The sequence below is a fragment of the Tamandua tetradactyla genome, chromosome 11 (genome assembly GCF_023851605.1).
Source record: "Tamandua tetradactyla isolate mTamTet1 chromosome 11, mTamTet1.pri, whole genome shotgun sequence".
Classification (NCBI taxonomy): domain Eukaryota; kingdom Metazoa; phylum Chordata; class Mammalia; order Pilosa; family Myrmecophagidae; genus Tamandua; species Tamandua tetradactyla.
In genome coordinates, this window is record NC_135337.1 from 96,329,322 (window position 1) to 96,349,489 (window position 20,168).

A 20,168-nucleotide genomic window follows, 5' to 3' on the forward strand; every position below is an offset into this window, starting at 1 on the left:
ACACGTTGTACAATCAGTGGCTCACAAAATCATCACATAGTTGTGTATTCAGAACCGTGATCATTTTTTAGAACGTTTGCTTCACTCCAGAAAAAGAAATAAAAAAGAAAATAATAACTCGTACATCTCATACCCCTTATCCCTCCCTCTCATTGGCCACTAGTATTTCCATCTCCCCAATTTATTTTACTCTTTTTCCCCACTGTTATTTATTTACCTTTTATCTACATTTTTCACTCATCTGTCCAAACCCTGGATAAAAGGAGCATCAGACGCAAGGTTTTCACAATCACACAGTCACACTGCGAAAGCATTAGCACTATACAATCATCTTCAAGAAATATGGCTACTGGAACGCAGCTCTACATTTTCAGGTACTTCCCTCCAGCCTCTCCAATACACCGTAAACTAAAAAGGGACATCTATAAAATGCGTAAGAATCACCTCCAGGATAACCTCTCAAATCTGAAATCTCTCAGCCACTGACATTTTATTTTGCCTCATTTCTCTCTTACCCCTTTTGGCCAAGGTTTTCTCAATCCCTTGATTGCTGGGTCCCAGCTCATCCCAAGATTTCTGTCCCACGTTGCCAGCGATGTTTACACCCCTGGCAGTCATGTCCCACATAGGGGAGAGGACAGTGAGTTCACCTGTCGAGTTGGCTTAGAGAGAGAGGCCAAAAGAGAGAGCAACAAAAGAGGTTCTCTGGGGGTGACTCTTAGGACTAATTTTAAGTAGGCTTAGCCTGTCCTTTGCAGGAACAAGTTTCATAGGGGCAAACCCCAAGATCAAGGGCTCAGCCTATTAGCCTGGTTGTCCCCACTGCTTGCAAGAGTATCACAAATTCTCCAAATGGGGAGGTTGAATATTTCCTCCTTTCTCCCCAGTCCCCCAAGGGGACCTTGCAAATACTCCTTTATTCACTGCCCATATTACTCTGGGATGTATCACACTAACCTGGACAAACCAACAAGATCTCATACCCTACTCAAGATTCCATGTACTTATAAAATTTTTTTTAACAGTGATATAATTCACATACCATAAAATTCACTTATTTAAAGTGTACAATTGAAGGGGTTTAGCATATTCACAAAAGTGTGCAATCATCATTACGTAATTTGAGAACGTTCTCATCACCCCAAAGGAGCCCCCCGACCCCACTAGCCATCACTGCCCATCCCTCTCCCCCAGCCCCCCACCCCCACCACCACGAATCTCCTCTCTGCGAACCTGCCATGCTGGACTTCTCACATGAATGGAACTGCACAGAATGTGCTTTCACTGAGCATCACCTGGGGGTTCACCCCATCCCAACGTAGGATACACCACATTTTGTCTATCCATTCATCACTTGATGGATTTCAAGTTGTTTCTATGCTATAACATTTATGGACCATGCTGCCATGAATATCCACACACAGGTTTTAGCGTGGACATATGTTCTCAGTTCTTGAGGTAGATACCTGCACATGGAATTGTACAGAACTGCCAGACTTTTCTCAAGTGGCTATCCGGTTACATCTGAATTTCAGATAGGCGATGAATAATTGACTTAGAGTTAGCAGGTGCCATGCAATACTTGGGGCATGGCTATGTTAAAAGTTATATGCTGTTTATCAGAAATTCAAATTTAATTGGGTGTCCTGTGCTTTATCTGGCAACCCTACTTCAAGTTGACTTCAGGTTGTGGTTCGTGTTGTCCAGGTGATGGGGAGCTCATACCCTGTGATGGCCAACTGTTCTCATTTTACTTATTCTGCTTTAAAGTTTTTCTTCACCTGAGGTTGGGGTGGACTTGTGGCCCAAACTTAGTCAAGCAGAGCCCTTCCTAGGGTTTGGCTGGGATCCTGTGGAAGAGGAGTTTCCTGTACAAGGGGTGGCGAGCTGGACAGATGGGGAGCTGCTCCACCTGAGAACTCTTATAGAATCTCCAAAACCCCTCCCAAATGATCACTTAGTGGGTAAAAGGGAGTGTTTATTGAATGAATGAATGCAGTTTTTCCATGGTGAACACATGTACATCCTTCAAACTCTACTTTAAATGCCTCTCTTTTTTTGGGGGGAGGGAAGGGGTGCATGGGCCAGAAATAGAACCTGTGTCTCCCACATGGTGGGTGAGCATTCTGCCACTGAACCATGCATGTTTCTTTGAGAAGCACCAGAGAACATTTCTTGAATTAACAACTACATTTTTTTTCCCTTGTGAACTCCTACACATCCATCAAAACCCTACTCAAAATAAAATAAAATCCTGGTCACATGCCTCCATGATGGGAATCAGGGAGTGTGGTTGTTGAGTGAATGAATGAAATTTTTTCTTGGTGAGCTTCTATGTATTTGTTAAAACCCACCTCAAATGACCCTCTGGGAGCATCAGAAAATGCTGGTTGAGTGAATTCAAATTGTTCTTACAGGTGATTGATTTAAATGGATTTATTAATAGATGTTTCTCCTTGCAAACTCCTATGAATCCTTCAATACCCTCCTTAGATGCCCCTCAGGTACATCGGGCTTTCTTGGCTACAAAGAAGGAAGCTCAATCCCCTCAGGTGGAAGCCACTATTGCCTGGACGAAGGCAGAAGCGAGAGAATGGGGAACTTGAGTTTCCTCCTGCCACGACTTCCGGGCCCTGTAGCCGGCTCCTTCCTGCCTTCCCCTCCCCCAACTGTGGGATGTCCCAAAGTGGGGCAGTGCTAGGGGCCACGTCACAGCTGTGCTCCTGCGGCTGGCCAAAAGGGGCAAAGAGGGCCCCAAGAGGCTTCCTGGAGGAGGCGGGCTGGGCAGGGAAGGGGAGGTGTGGTCCAGGAGCCGCTGGGTGGGGAGGGGGTGGGGAGGATATGGTGAATCTCCAGCTGTGACCTCGATAACGGTAGAAAGGGGGCCCTCATATGTGGGAGGGCCACTCCCTGCCCCCACACCTGCCATGGCTCCCCCGCCCTGTTGGGAGAGAGGCGAGCCCCTCACCCCAGCACCAGGGGCCCCACCCCACTTTGCCAGCTTCACCCCCTCCCAGCGCCAGACCAGCACGTCCATCTTACTGTTCCCTCAAACATTTCCTCCCAACCTTTGCCTGTACCCAGAATACCCTTAGATTCTCTAAATCCCACTTGGAGTGCCCCCGCCTCCAGGCAGTCCTCCCTGCTTTCTCTCAGGGAACCCCTCAAAATCAGTACTTCCCTGTGTCAGGGGCTGTTTCTGGGGGATAGGAAAGAGGCCTGGCAAGGGCAGAGGGTGCTGGGGGGCAGCACTCACTGCGGCCTGAGCCATCCATTCTGGCAAGCCCCGTGTGACTGGGGGAGGGGCGGCTGAGACCCCCCCAAGAGCCAGCACTGTGTGTATGGGAAGGGTTCAAATCACTCTCCGATTCACACGTGGGGCCCCTGGACTCAGTTTCCCCATCTGCGAAAGGAGACAGGCTATGGCATCTCCTGGAGTAGGAGTCTCAGAGGAAGGGACCAGGCATTGGTCCCTATTCTGTCTCTCTCTGTTCCCCTCCTTGCCCTGGGCTTCTCTGTGTGGGACCCTAGGGCCCCGGCCACGGTGCCAGCTGGGGACACTGCCTCTTTGTCCCTGAGGCGCTGACCTCACAGTTTGCCAGGCGCCTGACCCGGGCTGGCCCAGCAGTCCTTTGCGATTGCTCGGGGGGAGGGGCAAGCCAGCAGGCAGTTCTCCCACTCGCATGGGCCTCAGTTTCCCTAGAAGCCCTCTGTCAAGGGAGACCCCCCGCTCCTCAGTCTCCTGGGACTGCACAGATCTTTTCTTTAATTGAGATGAAGCGTGCAATGAAACGAACCACTTTAAAGTGGGCAGTTGGGTGCCTGGAGAGCTTTCACCACGCTGTGTGGCCACCGTGTGCCTCGTGCAAAGCCCCCCCAGAGGAGACCCCCCCCACAGCCACTCCGCTCGCCCCAGGCCCTCCCGAGCCCCGCCCCTTGTCCTTCTGGGCCACCTTGCCAGGACACTTCCCGTCCTCAGGACCCTCTGCGTCCAGCTCCCTTCATGCCACAGGCTCAGCCCAGAGCAGCGGGTCAGGGCTGCCCGGCGTGGGCGGTGGGCGGGGCTGACAACGCAGGGCTGAGACTCTAAGGGAAGACATGGAGAAAGGGTGGTGAACCCTGAGGAGGCCGGCACCCAGGGTGCCCCAGGCTGGAGTTTGGGAAATGGGAGGGTGTGGTCTGGGGCACGCTAAATCAGAGCTCCAGGTCTCAGCGCCTGCCCAAGGAGGACCCGAGACAGGGTGCCCAGCTCTGGGCCTGGCCGGCAGGGCAGACCCCCCACCCCATCCTCACGGCTGGGTTCGTGGCAGGGCGAGGCCACTGCCCTGTGCCTACTTCCTGGGTTTCTCTTTCGCTTTGATTCTCACCGGGAGGGGCCGCGACACCTTCCAATTTTTTTGGGTCTTCCTTTTGATCTTCCTTGCTCCGCGTCAACGTGTTCCGGGGCGGGGACCAGGCGGCCGGGGCTTTGGGGGCAGTGCAGGAGCTCGCTGGGGTGGCGAGGTGCCGCGTGGACCTGATGGAGCGGCCGGCAGCCGGGCTGGGGCCCCTGCTTCTCCTGCTTCTCCTCCTCCCCAGGCCAGGTGGTGAGTGACCCACCCAGGCACCGTGACATTTGGGGTGGGGAGCGCGTGGTCGTGGCACCCAGGGCTGGCTTGGGATTTTTCCGTCTGCTGAATGGGCCTGTCAGCGATGCGGCCTTGCTGGGCTCTGGGCTCAGACTTGGGCCATGGCCCTCTGAGTCTCAGTTTTCCCGTCTGCGGGGTGGACCGAGTCCTCCTACCTCCCAGACTCCAGGGAGGAGGCCACGAGCAAGAAGCAGGGATGGGGCTGCCTCCTGTGGGGCTGGGCTGCCCTCGCGCGGCCCGGCTTCCCCGACGCCCTTTGCTTTCTAGGTTTTCAGCTCTGGTGGCCAATGTGAATGTCAGGCTTTAGGGGACCTTAATCCTGCTTTTTAGTATCTACCATTGGTAAATTATTACGGTATTGAAATCAGGAACAAGTGTGTGTGTGATACACACACACTTTAGATATCCTGTATGGAGTCTGGACGTGGACCCTCTCCGTGCATGGAATCAGGGAAAGGGGCTGCCCTGGGGTAGGGGCTTTGGACTCTGACCCCAGCCCTGCTGTAGTCAGGCTGTAGTAGGCTACCTGCCATAGCCTGTTCAGCGCCCTGTGCCTCAGTGGTCCCCTCTGTAAACGGGGAGCCACAGCGCTACCTGTCGGCTGCCGTGATGAGCGCCCAGAGCAGGGCCGGCCACACCATTAGGTCGTGGCCTGGAGGGGCTTGGAGAGGCTGGGGGACGGTGGGTACAGGGGGAACAAGGGATGCAGGTGTCTCTGGAGGAGAGAGCAGCAGGCCTGCCGTCTATTTCCTTCTGGGGTGACCTCATCATAGAGGCCCCCCCGCTCGCTACCTTCCTAGGTCTCCACTTGTGGGATTTCTATGCAGCTTCCAAGGACTAAAGATGGGAGAATTAATGGGTGGATGGATGGATGGATAGATGGATGGATAAGTGGATGGACGGATGGATGGACAGATGGTTGGACAGATGGATGGAGGATGGGTGGGTGGATGGACAGATGGATGGAGGGATGGATGGACAGGTGGATGGATGGACAGATGGGCAGATGACTGCATGGGGTGCAGGGTGCAGACCCCCAGGCGTGCCCCCTCCACGCACAGAGCGGTGGCGTCTCGGTTGCCTTCACAGCTGCAGCCTGCAGAGCCAGTGGGTGCTGTTTCCAGGACCCGCCATACCCAGACGCAGTCTCAGGTTGGGGGCTGTCCCTGGAGGGAGGGTCTCACTGGGCCTCACGCTCGCGCCCCCCCCTACAGCAGCGGCCCCTCCCTCAGCTGGCCACCATCCTGCAGCTCCTTCCAGCGGGCTCAGGGGTGCCCTGGATAGGTTACCCCCTCTCTGAGCCTCAGTCTCCTCCAGCTAAGAGGCCAGTGTGTGGGGGGGCTGTCGTGTATTTGCAGCCCCCCCGCCCCCCCCAAGCACTGCTCCACCCCTTCCCTGTCCCCGCAGTGCTTCCCCAGCAGCTGCTGCGCGCGGCCTCGTGCGGCCTGCAGGGAGGGGCGACGGGAGACCGGAGCGAGGAGGGGAGGAGGGGGCGGCGGTCAGGGAGAAACGGCAGTCAGGATGGGGGGCCCGGGCAGCGGAAGCAGCACGTGCGAAGGGCCTGTGGGGGGACCCGAGGGGGCTGGCGTGGCTGCAGCGAGTGGGGGCGACTCGGGGTGCAGGGGCTGCTGGAGCCGTGCCCCCGCGTTCTGCGCGCCGGCCGCGCTCTGTCGGGGGCGTTCTCACAGCTGCGGGGTCTCCCCAGGCGCGGCCACGGGCCCCCGGGACCTGAGCTGCTACAGGGCGGCGGGCAGCGCCGGCTACGAGTGCACCTGGCGGTACAAGGGCCCCGCGATCGGGGTCAGCCACTTCCTGCGCTGCTGGTGAGGACCCCGCCGCCCCCTCGCGCTCAGATGCGCGGCGCCCCTTCCCGGGCGGGGCGACTCCTCCGAGATGGCGCGCAAGGCTCTGTGAGGCGGCTCGGGGTCCCCCCAGGCCTCCCGGCATCCTCATCCCCTCCTTCATCCATCATCCCCGTCTGCCCTCCCTCTGGGCTCATGCTGGGAGGGGCCCCTCAGCGCCGGGCCAGCCCCCGAGGAACCCCCAGGCTGCAGTGGGGGCGGGGAAGTAGATGGGGCAGAACAGGATTCTAGGATGTGATGCACAATGTCGGCCGTGGGCGCTGAGGCTCTGGGGTCCTCTAGGACCCTGGGCTCACCACCAGCAAACCCTCGGTCCACAGCCTCAGCCCTGGGCGCTGCTGTTACCTGGCGGCGGGAGCGGCCACCCAGCTGCAGTTCTCGGAGCAGGACGGCGTGTCGGTGCTGTGCCCGGTCACGCTCTGGGTGGAGTCCCGGGCAGCGAACCGCACCGAGAAGTCACCTGAGATCACGCTGCAGCTCTACAGCTGGGGTCAGCGCCCCCACCCCCACGTGCACCAGGGCCCTGCTCGCTCCGCCCGCCGTCCTTTCCCCAGGACCCCCCCGAGACAGCGACGGTCCTGCCACTGCAGCATTTCCCGTAAACATTGTGGCGTGTCTGGGCAGCCGCCCCTGAGCAACCCCCATGCCCACGCTCTCAGCTTTTTCTGGTTTCTCCCTGACACCCGCCATGCCGCGGGCCCTGGGCGGTGGGGCTCTGTTTTCCTGACTCAGCAACACGCATTTAGGGCTCCTGCCAGGGGCTGAGTGGGGCTGAGGATGGCGGGCGTCCACCTCAAGCACAAAGTCAACATAAAAGCCCAGTGGTCAACATAAGCAGTATCTAATGCCTCATGTAAAAAAAAAAAAAAAAAAAAAAAAAACCAAAATGAATGTTTAAAAAGTCCATGACAAACAAAACATCAAAAATTTAAATAGCGGACAGCCTCTTGCCCTGTATTCACGCAAACTTGCCTCACTTGCCTCACCCTAATCATTGGCCTGCCCCTGCCCCAAAGGACCCCGAATCCAGTGGGGGTGGCAGAGACCCGACTATGCATGCTGTAGGGAAGCAAGCAGCGCCCGAGACTGCACAGGGAACAGTCCTGGGCAGAGGGCGCGGCATGTGCAAAGGCCCTGAGGTTGAGGGCTCAGGCAGGGCTGACCAAGGCGCATATGGCTTGCAGGCCTTTCTCCTTAGTGCCAAAGCACTATCAGGTCCATATTAGCAAGTTTCCCCTCCACGACATAACCCCACAGTCCCCAGCCAGCTGCAAACATGCCCATCTGGCCGCGGCCTGCCCGAGAAGGGGACAGTGTTTTCAAGGTGTCTGACCACAGGAGTCCTGGGGGACCATTGGGCAGGGCCCTGACTCATACGCACACCCACGCCCCCTCTGCCTCCAGTTAGGTACGACCCTCCCCTGGGGGACATCCAAGTGTCCGAGGCAGCAGGGCGGCTGCGCATGGAGTGGGAGACCCCGGCCCGCCAGGACGGCGCCCAGGTACAGTTCCGGCACCGCACGCCTGGGGGTCTGTGGCAGCAGGTGAGTGTGTCCACCAGGCAGGTCAGGCGCAGGCCTCCCGGGGTGGTCCCGCCGTCTAGGCCTCTGTCGCTGCCCTCCCCCCTGCCCCGGCTGGGCGTCTTCCCTACTCTCACACCCGCCGTGGCTCCCGCTTCCCTCACTGTCTGCTCCCCACCCCCCACCCCTCGCCTCTGCGCCTGGAACACCAGCCCGGCCTCAGGCTCAGTTGGGGCGCCGCTTCTAGGAAGCTGCCTTTCCTCTCGTTCCCTCATTCATTCGTTCGTTCATTCATTCTCGAGCTACTCCTACATTCATTCATTCATTCTAGAGCTACTCCCACACTCATTCATTCATTCATTCATTCTCGAGCTACGCCCAGCTCCCCTTTTGTGCTCCCAGGCTGGACAAACCTGACGCCCCAGACATTGTGCCTCCCCAACCTCAGTTTTCCCATCACATAAGTGGGTTCGAGAGGCAGGTGGCCGGGACCTCCTTGGGGAAGGGCCTCTGGTTCCGTGGGGTCTCAGCTCCAGCTGCCCCTTCAGGTTCCCCTGCAGGGGGCCCCAGGGTGTCAGGGGCAGGGGTCGGGCTGGGACCTGAGTACCGCCCCCCAATGCCACGGGCATGCAGCGTTCACTCACCATTTTGCCTCCAAATTAATTTTTTTAATCGCATGGGTAATTTGGGGACCTCTTTTTTTTTCTTCCATTGGGGTGACATATGTATGAGCTAAAGCTCCCTGCATGACCATGTCCGAGTGTGCAATTCAGGGGGTCAGCCACACTCAGCGCCGGGGCTGAGGCCCCCACCCTCTGGGAACAGAGCTTTCCACCCCGGAGCACAAGTCCTGCCCTCGGCGGCCGCCCCCCGTACCCCCATCCCGGGCGTGCAGTCGCGGCAGTCCACGGGTGTGCAGCCACACCACCTCTGTCCCCCGCGTCCGACTTATTTCACGCAATGCGATGTCTCGGTCTCACCCGTGGGCGCTGGAGCACCCCACCAACGCCTCCTCTCTTCATCCCCTCGCAGCCAGGCAGGGTGGAGGCGTGTTGTGGGGTGTGTTTAAGTCACCTTTATTCGGGATGAGAAATGCAGCACAGAGCCAGGCAGGCGATGGCCGTGACGATTCCTCCACGTGTCCCACAAGGGGCCAACATTTTCCCCCAAGTTACTGCAGTGTATGCATATCTGCGTGTGTGCATATTTATTTATGTTAGAAAAAGGTTACAAAGTGCTATTTTACTTAACTCTTCCTTAGTGGCAGAGGTAAGGAGGTTTTGGATACAAGCAGGCCTAGACGATGTTGTCTAACTTTTCAAAGAACAAGGAAGATGCGAGATATGCCACTGGAGCTCAGAGTTGAGCTTCCTTAAGGAGGGCCCACGTCTCGTGGTGATTTTGTTTTGCGTGTGCCTAATGACTAATCTAAGAAACCTGGTGAAATAAACTCTCATTTTGGAGTACCTTTGGTCCCAGGAGAGCCCGGGATTCTGCAGCCACCTGGCCCGGCCATTCAGCTTTTACGTTTCCAGGGTGCATTTGTCACCACCCAGCAGCTAATGCCAGACTTTACTCAGAGTTTTTCCCCGAATGTCTTTTTTCTATTCCTGGATCCAATCCAAGGTCCCACATTGCACTTAGTAAAAGGCATGTTTAAATCTGCACGTAGCTGAGACTTCCCCATGCTGAAACGTAAGACAATATGTGATCTAATCTCATTCTAGGGCAGCTGTGGACCTCAGGGAGACACCGGCTTAGGTGAGAATAAGAATAACAAAAGTCAGTATTAACTGAGCACCTACTGTGTTCTGGGCCCAACGCTAAATTCTTTGCATGCCTGTTGCTCCTGTAACTCAGCATTGGATTATTCCCATTTCACGGGTGAGGAGACAAGGCTGCTGGCCAAGGTCACACCCCCAGGGAGTGGCTTTGCTGGGATTTGACCCCCTGTGCACAGAAATGGAGACATCTAGAAGGGCAGTGCCTGGCCTGGCCCTGTTGTGGCCCCAGAGCCTGGCACATGGCCCTGTAAACAGTCAGTACTCGATAAGCGCACAATGGTTAAGTGACCAGTGCCGAGACCTGGGCATCCCAGGCATGGGGCAGCCCCTTGGCCTGATGTGGGACCTGCCTCTCCCCAGAGTCCTGCCTTGGCCCCCTGGACTCGGACATGGCCCAGGAATTCCAGCTGCGACGGCGGCGACTTGGACCCCAGGCCCCGGAGGGTCCCTGGAGCAGCTGGAGCAGCCGTGTGTGTGTCCCTGCTGGTGAGAGCACTTGTGACCGCACAAATGGGGGAAGAGGGCATTAGAAGTGAGGCAATGGGTATTAGAAATAAGGCGGCAGGTATTGGAAATAAGGCAGCAGATGTTAGAATTTAGGCAGTGAGTGTTAGACATTAGTAATGAGTGTTAGACATAAGATTGCGTGTTATGTTAGAACACTGAATGAAACTGAATGTGAGAATGATAGAGAGAGAAGGACTGGGGGCACAAATGAAACCAGAAGGAGAGATAGACGATACAGACTGAGATGGTATAATCTAGGAATGCCTAGAGTGTACAGTGATAGTGACTAAATAAATAAATTTTAAAATGCTTTTACATGAGGAAGAACAAAGAAGTGTCAATACTGCAGGGTGTTGAAAATAGATTAAAAATAAAAAGGTGGCGGGTATTAGAAATAAGGCAGTGGGTGTTAGAAATTAGGCAGCGAGTGTTGGACATAGGTGACAGGTGTTAGACATAAGATGGTGGGTATTAGAAATAAGACAGTGGGTTTTAGAAATGAGGCAGTAGGTCTTAGAATAAAGTTGCAGGTGTTAGACATAAGGTGTGTGGGACATAAGGCGGCGGGTGTTAGAAATAGGCGCTGTTGTAGGGAGAAGAGATGGGGCTGAGGATCGCCAATGCCCCAGGATGCAGCACTGGGCTCCGCTGGGCCCACTTTGGGTTTTGTCGAGTGGGAACCAGTGGGGGGATGCGCACAGGTGCTGCCCCAACCCCAGGCCACGGGGACACAGTGCATTGAAAACATGTCTGTGTTTAAAGAAAGGACATGAATCCCCAAGTCAGGGAGGGCGGTCACTCCTGGGCGGGGCTGGCCGGCGCCGGGCGCCCCGAGCTTCTCTTCCCGCGTGCCGCAACCTGAGCGGTTTCCCTCGGTGCGTGGGGCGGATCTGTGACTTTTCAAAAGAGACCAGCTCCCCCATGTTTCTCCTCTGCTTTGTCAGTGGCCTTTGCTCTGATAGCAGAAGTGACGGGCGGCTGTGGCCGTGGCGCTGGGACATGGGGCGCTCCAGGGCCTCTGCCCCTGACAGTGACTCACTCTGGCTCCAAGCGCCTTTTCGGCTGGGAAACAGCATTGAGTTGGTCCCATTTACCACAATCGTAAAGATTGGGCAAAGGGGACATGTGTACGGGGAGCCTTTTCACTGACTTTGGAGACGGGAGCTGTGGGCGCTGTGTGCGCGGGATGGCGTGGGGGGCGGCCCGGGACCTGCTGCCTGTCGCTGCAGGGCGGCCCCCGTGGCCCAATGTGACCCACTCCGTGGAGCTGCTGAACAAGGATGGACGGAGGCAGCTGACCCTGCACACGCAGGTGGGTGGCCCGAGGCCAGAGAGGGCAAGGCGGACCCGGGCAGGTTGTGGACTTTACTCTGAGGGTAGCAGGGAGCCATGGAGGGTGTGTGAGCAGGGGAGGGCCACGTCGGACCCAGGTGTTTGCAGGCCCTGTGCCGAAGGAGCAGGCGGGGCGAGAGCAGAGGGCGCCCGGTGGAGGCAGCTGCTGCCTGTCGCGGGGGCCTGGGCTGGGTGCAAGTGGCGAGTTGCCTTCGAGTCTCCAAAGAGCATCAGGTCCAACAGATTAGCCCCATTTCACAGAGGAGGAAACTGAAGCACAGAAGGGAGGCCACAGAGCCTCTTCAGTGCCCAGGCACTGGGATTCCTTTCCTTGGGAAAAGTGTCCAGACTTGGTGACAACGGGGTCCAGAGATGGGAAGGTTTTCTCCCTGGCTCTTCTGGGGTGTCCCAATTATCACCCCCAAACCAAGGCACAGAGGAAGCGAGGGCTGTTTCCAAGCAACCTTGGCAACACTGGGGCTATTGCTTAAATCTTTTCTTCGTAAATTTTTCCAATTACAGAAGTTATAGGTTTGCAGAAAAATCGTGTAGAAATCACAGAGCTCCCTCATCCCCCCTGACGTGGGGCTCTGTTAGGACTGACGAAAGGGTGCTAGAATTGAGGTGCTAGAATTGAGTCCACCATCTGCACTGGGCTGCATCCCCCTGCCCCCACCCCCCCGTTATCTCATACATTCTTGGGGTGCCCTGGGGACCATGTGTCCCCGGCGCCAGCCGAGCCACGTCCTCCCCGCAGCTGCCCCAGACCAAGCTCCCGGAAGGCTGCCGCGGGGGGATGTCGGGCGCGGAGGTGACGCTGACCATCCACCTGCACATGCTGTCCTGCCCGTGCGGCGCCCCCCCGGCCCAGGCCCTCCGCCCACGGAGGCGCCTCTTCCTCTCGGGTGCAGCCTACAACGTCACCGTGATCGCCCAGACGCGCCTGGGCCCAGGCTGCAACCAGACGCTGCACATCGAGGCCGCCGCCCGCACAGGTGCCCGGGGCAGGGGGGGCGAGCCTCCGCCGCTGGGGGGTCTCATTCCAGGGAGTGTCAGAAAACGCCACCTTATACGGTGACTTGAAAGAGAAATGAGCTGACAAGCTATGGGGCTGCTTGTCCACCTGGTTTTGTCAATAAAGTTTTATTAGAGCTGGGGCCAGATCAGAGTAAGGAAGAGAGACAGGGCTGGGTCTGGCTTCATTTAAAACCTGGAGGTTTTGTTCAATGTGTCTCCTGGTGGTGAAATTCACATCTCACAAACCTCACCATTTAAGCCACTGAAAAGTGTTCCATCCCATGGCATCTGGGACATTCTCCATATCGCCCAGCCAAAGCTTCCATCGAGCTCCAGAACATTCTCATCCCCTGGAAGAGGCCCCTTGCCCAGGGCCGTCCTCCTCCCCCCCACCCCCACCCCCCATGGATCTGCCTCCTCTGGCCACTTCTGGATCCAGCGCAGCGACCATGTGTCCTCCGGCGTCTCTGCATCCACCAGCGCTTCGCGCCTTTCCCAGGAGCCAGACCCGCTGGCCCTCGGGGGACATTTGGGCCGCGTCCCTGCGCTCCTCCCTGGTCCTGGTGTGACCCCTGATTTCTGAAGGGTCTTAACACAGCACTCGTCTTGGTGGCTGGACTCCAGGGCCAACCCTCCGGGGCCCCCCGGGGCCTGCTGCCCAGATGCACCCCGAGCCCGGGGCAGGGCCCCTCAAGGGGGTGCCAGGTCCGTGGCTCGGGAGTGTGGCCCCACCTCTGGGGGAGGGGCGCCCACAAAGCCTCCGCATACAGCAGGGGCCCAATAAACCTGGGCTGTCCCCAGAGGCAGCTCGCTGCAGGGGGGCGGAGGAGCCCGGGGCGGAAGTCGTGTCCACAGGGCCAGACCCCCGAGGACACTGAGGGCAGAGCCGGGCTGGTGTGGACGTGCCGGCCTGAGCGGAGGCAACTCGCAGTGCGAGGGGACACCCCGTTCCTGGGGGCCTGGGGGGGAGAGTGGGGGGCCTGGGGAGCTGACCCATCCCCGTCTTCCCGCAGAGCCGGGACCCCTGAACGTGAGCGTCGGAGCCCAGGGGATCGCCGTGCAGCGGCCAGCGGGGGCGCAGGGCGCGACGTACTGCGTGGAGTGGCAGTCGCAGGCCCGCGGGGACCCAGCCGCCTGCGTCCTTGTCGCGCCCCAGGCCGCCACGGGTAAGGTCGGCGACCCGCCCCGCAGCCCTGCACCGCCCCACCCGGTCCCACAGCACCCCATCGCCCACTCTCAGCGCCGCCTATAACCCCTCCCCACCCCGCCCGCAGGCCCCCGCACCGCACCCCCGCAGCCCTGCCCCGCCCCGCAGCACTGCCCCACTCCACCCGGTCCCGCAGCTCCGTCCCGCCCCTCCCCACGCCCCGCACCACACCTCCGCAGCCCAGCTCCACCCCGCCCAGCAGTCCTCACTGCAGCCCAGCCCTGCATCGCTCGGACCTAAGCGGGTGTTGAGGTCAGGCGGAGGTGGTTAGGCCCGGGTCCCTCCTCCCGCCCTGGGCGGGTGTCCAGGCTCCCCCACCCCCACCCCCCCGCAGGTGGTGCCTTGGAGAGTAATGCCTCTCACCTCCCAGGTGTTTGTTAAACACCCGCGGGCGCCAGGGAAGGCTGCGAGTAGGGGAGGGAAGTAGGGGACACTACTCCGGGCCCAGAGCTGCCCACAGACACGCAGGGCCACTGGGAGGCCACGAGGAGGGGGAGCTGGGGAGGGGCCGTGGGCACAAGGGCTTTGAAGCATGAGTAGGAGTACTCCAGGGGCCCCCGTAGAATGCAGCGGTGCAGGGCCAGCGCCATCTGTGACCGCCCACTGCCCTTCCAGGGACTCACAGGTGGCACAAAGTGTCCGCGCCCCTGGGGTGGGAAGGGTGCTTCCGCCTCACAGTTTTCTCCTTCACCCATCCTGAGAAGCTGGCCTCGTGGGCCACGGCTCTGTCCACCCACCACTTTGTGGGCAACGGTGAGTGGGTCCCACAGGGTCCGAGGCGGAACTGGCACAACCCCATCTTAGAGACAAGAAAACAGAGGCCCTGGGGTGGGGGCGGGACTGGCCAAGGTTGGCCCCTCCCTGGACGGCCCGGGGCTGGGTATACAGCAAGGCGCTCAGTCCATGCTTTGGGCGCTGACATGGCTCGGGTGCTGCCCGCAGCCTCGGGGGCCGGGACCCCGCACCGCGTGTGGGTAGAGAGCCATCAGGCGGACTCGGTGACTGTGCGCTGGACGCCGTCACCGCTGGCCTCCTGCCCCGGCCTCCTCGCGGGCTACGTGGTGCGCTGCCAGGACGAGGGCGGCCCCCAGGACTCGGGTGCGTAGGGGCAGGGTGGGCCACAGGGGCACGCGCGGTGGTCTCGGGCACCTCACATCCCCTCAGGGCCTCAGCACTGCCACCTGCAACAATGGGGAAACTGAGGCTGGGGGCGGGGAAATCTGCTGTCCAAGGGACAGACACTCCAGGTGGAGCCCAGGCACGGCTGTCAGGGAAGGAAGGGAGAAGGGAGCAGGGCGGTGCCTATCCCAGGTGCCCCCCAGGGTAAGGCCCACCCCCCTCAGCAGGGGGCTGGGGGACCCCCGAATCCCTAACCTGCCCCCTAGGCGCAGGGTTTCACCTCCTAAGTCCGTCCCATCTTGCAAGGGCACCGGGAGAGCTGGGCGGGGAGCAGGCAGGGGCAGCTGTGGCTGCAGGGCAGGGAGAGGGGGTGGGGGGCCCCACAGGGACGGGTCTCCACAGGAGGGGGCAGCCAGCGGGACTCACAGTGCAGGGTGAGGGTGGGGGCAGCACTTGGCCAGAGCCTGGGCTGGGGTGCCAGAGGGTTCCCGGGCCCCACGGCCTCCCCTCCACCCCCCGCAGAGCGCCCCGTGGAGCCTCGTGAGACCTGGGTCACCCTCAGCGGCCTGAGGGCCGGCCAGGTCTACGCCGTGCAGGTCCGAGCAGACACGGCAACAGTGAGGGGTGCCTGGAGCGAGCCCCAGCACTTCAGCATTGGTGAGTGTGGCAGACACACCTGCGGACTTAGGTCCAGTTATTTAGCCGTCTTCCAGGCCACAAAGGGGACTTGCTCACAGTCCTCGCCTTCAGGAGAAAGACCCTGCCCTCTTCGAGGCTTTCACACTCCAGGGCTGCGCCTACAAAGGACGCTTTCTGTCCGGAATGTTTTTTCTCCCAGGTTGTCAAACTCCTATTCATCCTTCAAAAACCCAGCTCAAAAGCTCCCTCCTCCAGGAAGCCTCCCTGCCCTGCTCTGGGCCCCCAGCCACACCCCCCCCTTCTCTCCCCTGCCCATCTCAGGGCTGGGGGCGTTTGCCGGGCTCTGCCTCCCCAGGTCTGGGGCCCTTGGGGACACTGCAGGGCGTCCATGGGGCCTGGACCCGGGAGAGGTGGGAGGCGAACCGTCCTAACCCTGCTTTCCCTGGAAGAGGCCGACGTGCCCACCGTGCCCGTCCTGCTGGTGGCTCTGGGCAGCTTCGCGAGCACCCTCCTATTGGGCATCCTCAGCTACCTGGGCCTCGGCAGGTAACCGCACTCCCCGTGGCGGCCGTCGGTAAAGGGTTATTGTAGAACAGGAGTAGGAGTAGTCTGTAGTGGAACCGCTCAGGCCCGGCAGGTTTCATAAAAACGCTTATCATGACAACACAAGGCCCCATTTTCACCCGGAAGTGCGGCGTCGGTACACATTACTCACACTCACAGTATTGTGCAAATCCCCTGCACCCCCCAAGCTGAACCCCGCACCCATTAAGCAGTAACTGCCCCCCCAGCCCCTGTGGACCTGAGCCCCACCCCCCATCCTCAAAGGCCTTCAAACCTCCGAGAAGAAACGCAAGTCAGAACCATTGAAAAGTCAGAAGGAAACAGTGAGTCAGAGCATGACGGGGCGGGGGTGGGGGGAAGAGTGGGCGGGCCCAGAGCCTCTGAGCAGCTTCCCCGCCAGGGCCGCCCGGAGCCTGTGCCCGCCCCTGCCCACGCCCTGCGCCAGCACAGCCGTCAAGTTCCCTGGCGGCCAGGGGAAGCAGGTAAGCGGTGCTCCGTCTCGAATTCCAGCTGCCGTTTACTGGGCTACTGCTCTGCTGGGCTCAGTGTGTTGCGCCTCAGCCCCTTGAGGGAGGGACTCCAAATCCAGTGCTCCAAGGCCCTTACCATTTTACAGACAGGCAGGCAGAGGCCGCAGAGGCAACCCTTGCCAGTCATTTCCTAGCAGGAGAAACGAGACTCAGAGTGTCTTCAGCAGAAACGGGAAGCTGATGGATCACAGTGGGGGGCTTCAGGCCTGGCGGGCCCCAGGGCACAAGACGCCCTGGCTGAACTGCTGCCCTGGCGGGCGTCACCCCTGCGGCAGGAAAGAGGCTCCCAGAGCCCTGGGCTGCTCTGCCCAGCTTGCCCCCCTCCCAGTGGAAGTGGGGTTAGTTTTCCCAGGAACACAAGCCAGAGTCCCGGGGCTATCTCTGATTGGCCTGGCTCGGGTCCCTCACCCATCCCTGAGCCTATCACTGGAGCTGGGGGGGGTGGAACCAGGGCTTGGACTATTCTGATTGGTTGGGTTAGGGTCTGAAGCCCCCTGTGGGAGCTGGGATGGGGACCCTGACTGTGAGAGGAGCAGGGGCATGTACCCCAAGGAAAGGGGTGCTTTTCCCAAGAGGGGGCTGAATGGAGGTCAGTGAGGCTGGGCTGACCCTCGACCTGGCCTTGGAATCTGAGATTTTAGCCAGCGGGGGCCTGGGCTGCCCTCCCTACCTGCCGCCTCGCCCCTGTGCTTCCTCTAGGCCTGGGCATGGACCAGCCTGGGGAACTCCCTGGAGGAGGCAGCCCCGCCCGAGGCCCTGGTGGTGGAGCCGTCCTGGGACCAAGGCGATGGGCCCGTACTGAACGCAGCTGGGTCTCTCCAGGATAGGACGGTGGTGCTGGAGCTGGCCCCGGACACGGAACTGGCCCTGGAGGCCAGAAGGGGGCTGCTAGGGGAACCTGAGGCTGCCAGGGTGCCTCCACCTGAGAGCTCCAGACGCGGCCACGCCGAGCCTGGGGCCCTAGAGGCCTGAGGGAGGAGTGGGACGGGTCACACCCGGGAAGACTGACGGTCCTGCCAGGCCACTGCACCTCGGCACTTGGGGCCTCCCCAGCCCTGCTGCCCCAAATCCCACATCTGCCCTGCAGGGGCCAGGGTTGGTCAGCTTGAGAGGTATGACCACTGAGGCCCAGAGAGGGTGAGTGCCTGGCGTGGAGCCACACAGCACAAGCAGGGCCCGGCCTGAACACGCGCCCCAGGCACCTCCTCTCCTCCTGCCCAGTCCTGACTGTTTTCAACACATCCTGTGCTGGGAACCCTTGAAACTGCCACTAAACGGAAGCTGCTGCACCCAGGCCCAGCTGGGCCCCCTCCTGGGCAGCGGGCAGCTTATGCAATTACTGACCCATTTAAGGGCCCAATAGACTGGGCGGGGGGGGGGCACTCAGCCATGGGCTGACCCCAGGGCCCTGGGGGCTGCCATACTGCAGCCTGGGAAGCCTCTCCCAGGAGCACTGAGCAGAGAGTCCAGCTCTTCCTAGCACATCACGGGGTCTGCAGGCCCCAGAGGACCCAGATGTGGGGGATGGGCAGGGAGTCTCGATATGTGGGGGGAGGCCACAGCCCCTCCTCTGTGAAAGGGGCTAATGAAGTAACCCCCACTTCACAAGGCTGCGGGGGCTAAGGGGTTAATAAATATGCCTCCCTTGGGGTGTCTTTCCCTGGCTGAAGCTTCACTCACTTGCTTGAATCCCCAAATGGGAGCCTCAGAGTCCACCTGTCTGTCCATCCATCCATCCATCCGTCCATCCATCCCATGAACATGTATTCCCCTCCCCTCTGGCCCCGCCCCGAGGAACCCCCCATCTGGAGGGAGGGAGGGAGGCGGGGGGGTGGTTTGCCCCCCCCAGGACACTTTACCTGCTGCCCAGGGCTCGGACCTTAGACAGGGAGAGCCCCCCCAGCCCCCGCAGCGGGGTCCGTGCCCTCATCCACCCCGCACCTGCCGCTGCTGCCTGGCCTGGCCCCGGGGCCCCGACGTCCCCAGCATCCCCGGCACCCCGGCACCCCAGCACCCCTGGACTCTGCCCGCCTCCGCCCCCGCGACAAGTGTATTACCCCCCACGGCCAGCAAGGGGCAGCAGCGGCCCGTCCCGCCTGCCTCCCGTTTGCAGACAGACTCTTCCCCCGAGACGAGTGTATTACCCACCACGGCCAGCAAGGGGCAGCAGCGGCCCGTCCCGCCTGCCTCCGGTTTGCAGACAGACTTTTCCCCTGAGACGAGTGTATTACCCCCCACGGCCAGCAAGGGGCAGCAGCGGGCCGTCCCGCCTGCCTCCGGTTTGCAGACAGACTTTTCCCGTGTCCATGGGGGGCAGGGAGCGCCCTTAGACCCAGAACCAATGAGTTGCGGCCAGAGGAGCTGAGGTTTCTGATGCACAGAGGCAGGAGCTCAGAGGTCCGGCCCCACCACTCCCCTAGGGCCTCGGTTTCCCCACGTGTGCCTCTGGTTGAGGACCCCGAGGGCCTGGACCCCTCCCCTTCATTCTCGAGGGTCTTGATCTGGGCGGGGCCCAGCCGGCAGGGAGGAAGGGACGCAGGTCAGTGGCCACATGGGGGTGGCCTGGCCCCTGGGGTGGGACGGAGTCTCCAGGCAGTTAGGGCCCAGGGCTTTCCCAGGTCCAGCACCTCAGGGAAATACCAGCACACAGGGTGGCCCCCAGTAGCCCAGGTGTCCACTGCCCCCATTTCAAAGCTCAGCGCCTCATTCATCCAGGAAGTCAGTGTGGAGCACCGACTGTATACCAGGCTCTGTCTAGGACAGCCCGACCTAGGGTGTCCTGGGGGGCTCTGGGTTGGGTGGGGGTTGCAGATCTCAAGAATGCCTGGGAGGACTTCCTGGAGGAGGCAGTGGAGAGGAGCTGAGACAGTGAATGCGCAGGCCCTGGGAGCAGGCTGGAGCCAGAGGAGGGCATGGCTGCTGGGGGGGGCCGCCGGGAGGGGAGGGGCCTGGGCTTCTGTTGGGGGAGCCTGACCCTGCTTGACTGGTTCTGCCTGTGGCCATGGGGGGAAGAAAAGCAGCACCATGGAGGGAGGGGCGCGTGGAAACTTGGCAGGGTTTGCTGGGGGATAAGCTGGGGAGCGAGGGGGCAGCCTTGTTGCTCCTGGGGAGCTTCTGGTGCCTCTGGGCTGGGGGCTGGGGGGGGAGTCACGCCTTCGGTTCGCATGGCTCTTCCTCCAACCAGTGGACCGACCCCTCCAGCCTCAGTTTCCCCATCAGTGAAATGGGGTGTTGAGCTGTGAGAGGCAGAAGGAGGAGACCTGAGGTCATGTCTGGGCCTGAGGATGACCCCCCTGTCCCTGCCCGCTGGTGAGGGCGAGCTCGTACCCCTGTGTCACCTCCCCTCTCGTCTCTCCCTGTCTGTTTCCACCTCTGACCCCTCAACCCTGTCCCGAGGCTCCCCAGGGCCCCAGCACCCAAGTCAGCTCAGACCCGGCCCCCCAGCAAGCCCAGACCTCA

The 20,168-nt window shown here is 60.2% G+C and overlaps 1 protein-coding gene across 1 annotated transcript; it reads left to right on the forward strand.

Moving 5' to 3' along the window:
- The first annotated feature begins 4,267 nt into the window (after positions 1-4,267).
- IL12RB1 (interleukin 12 receptor subunit beta 1) lies at positions 4,268-18,372 on the forward strand. Its single transcript, XM_077122152.1, has 16 exons — positions 4,268-4,586; positions 5,718-5,780; positions 6,334-6,451; positions 6,811-6,980; positions 7,895-8,034; positions 9,738-9,771; positions 10,155-10,280; positions 11,531-11,613; positions 12,391-12,628; positions 13,664-13,816; positions 14,473-14,610; positions 14,800-14,955; positions 15,499-15,633; positions 16,065-16,161; positions 16,580-16,661; positions 17,409-18,372. Exons 1-16 carry the CDS (start codon positions 4,520-4,522, stop codon positions 17,679-17,681), a joined length of 2,073 nt encoding a protein of 690 aa, XP_076978267.1. The 5' UTR covers positions 4,268-4,519; the 3' UTR covers positions 17,682-18,372.
- Positions 18,373-20,168: the final 1,796 nt, after the last annotated feature.

What these genes read in the sequence shown, in the direction of transcription:
- IL12RB1 (XM_077122152.1), top strand. Translation starts at nt 4,520, where the DNA reads ATGGAGCGGCCGGCAGCCGGGCTGGGGCCCCTGCTTCTCCTGCTTCTC. An exon ending in AGCCACTTCCTGCGCTGCTG is followed by an intron (nt 6,452 to 6,810) that starts GTGAGGACCCCG and finishes CTCGGTCCACAG; the next exon opens with CCTCAGCCCTGGGCGCTGCT. An exon ending in AGCTACCTGGGCCTCGGCAG is followed by an intron (nt 16,162 to 16,579) that starts GTAACCGCACTC and finishes CTTCCCCGCCAG; the next exon opens with GGCCGCCCGGAGCCTGTGCC.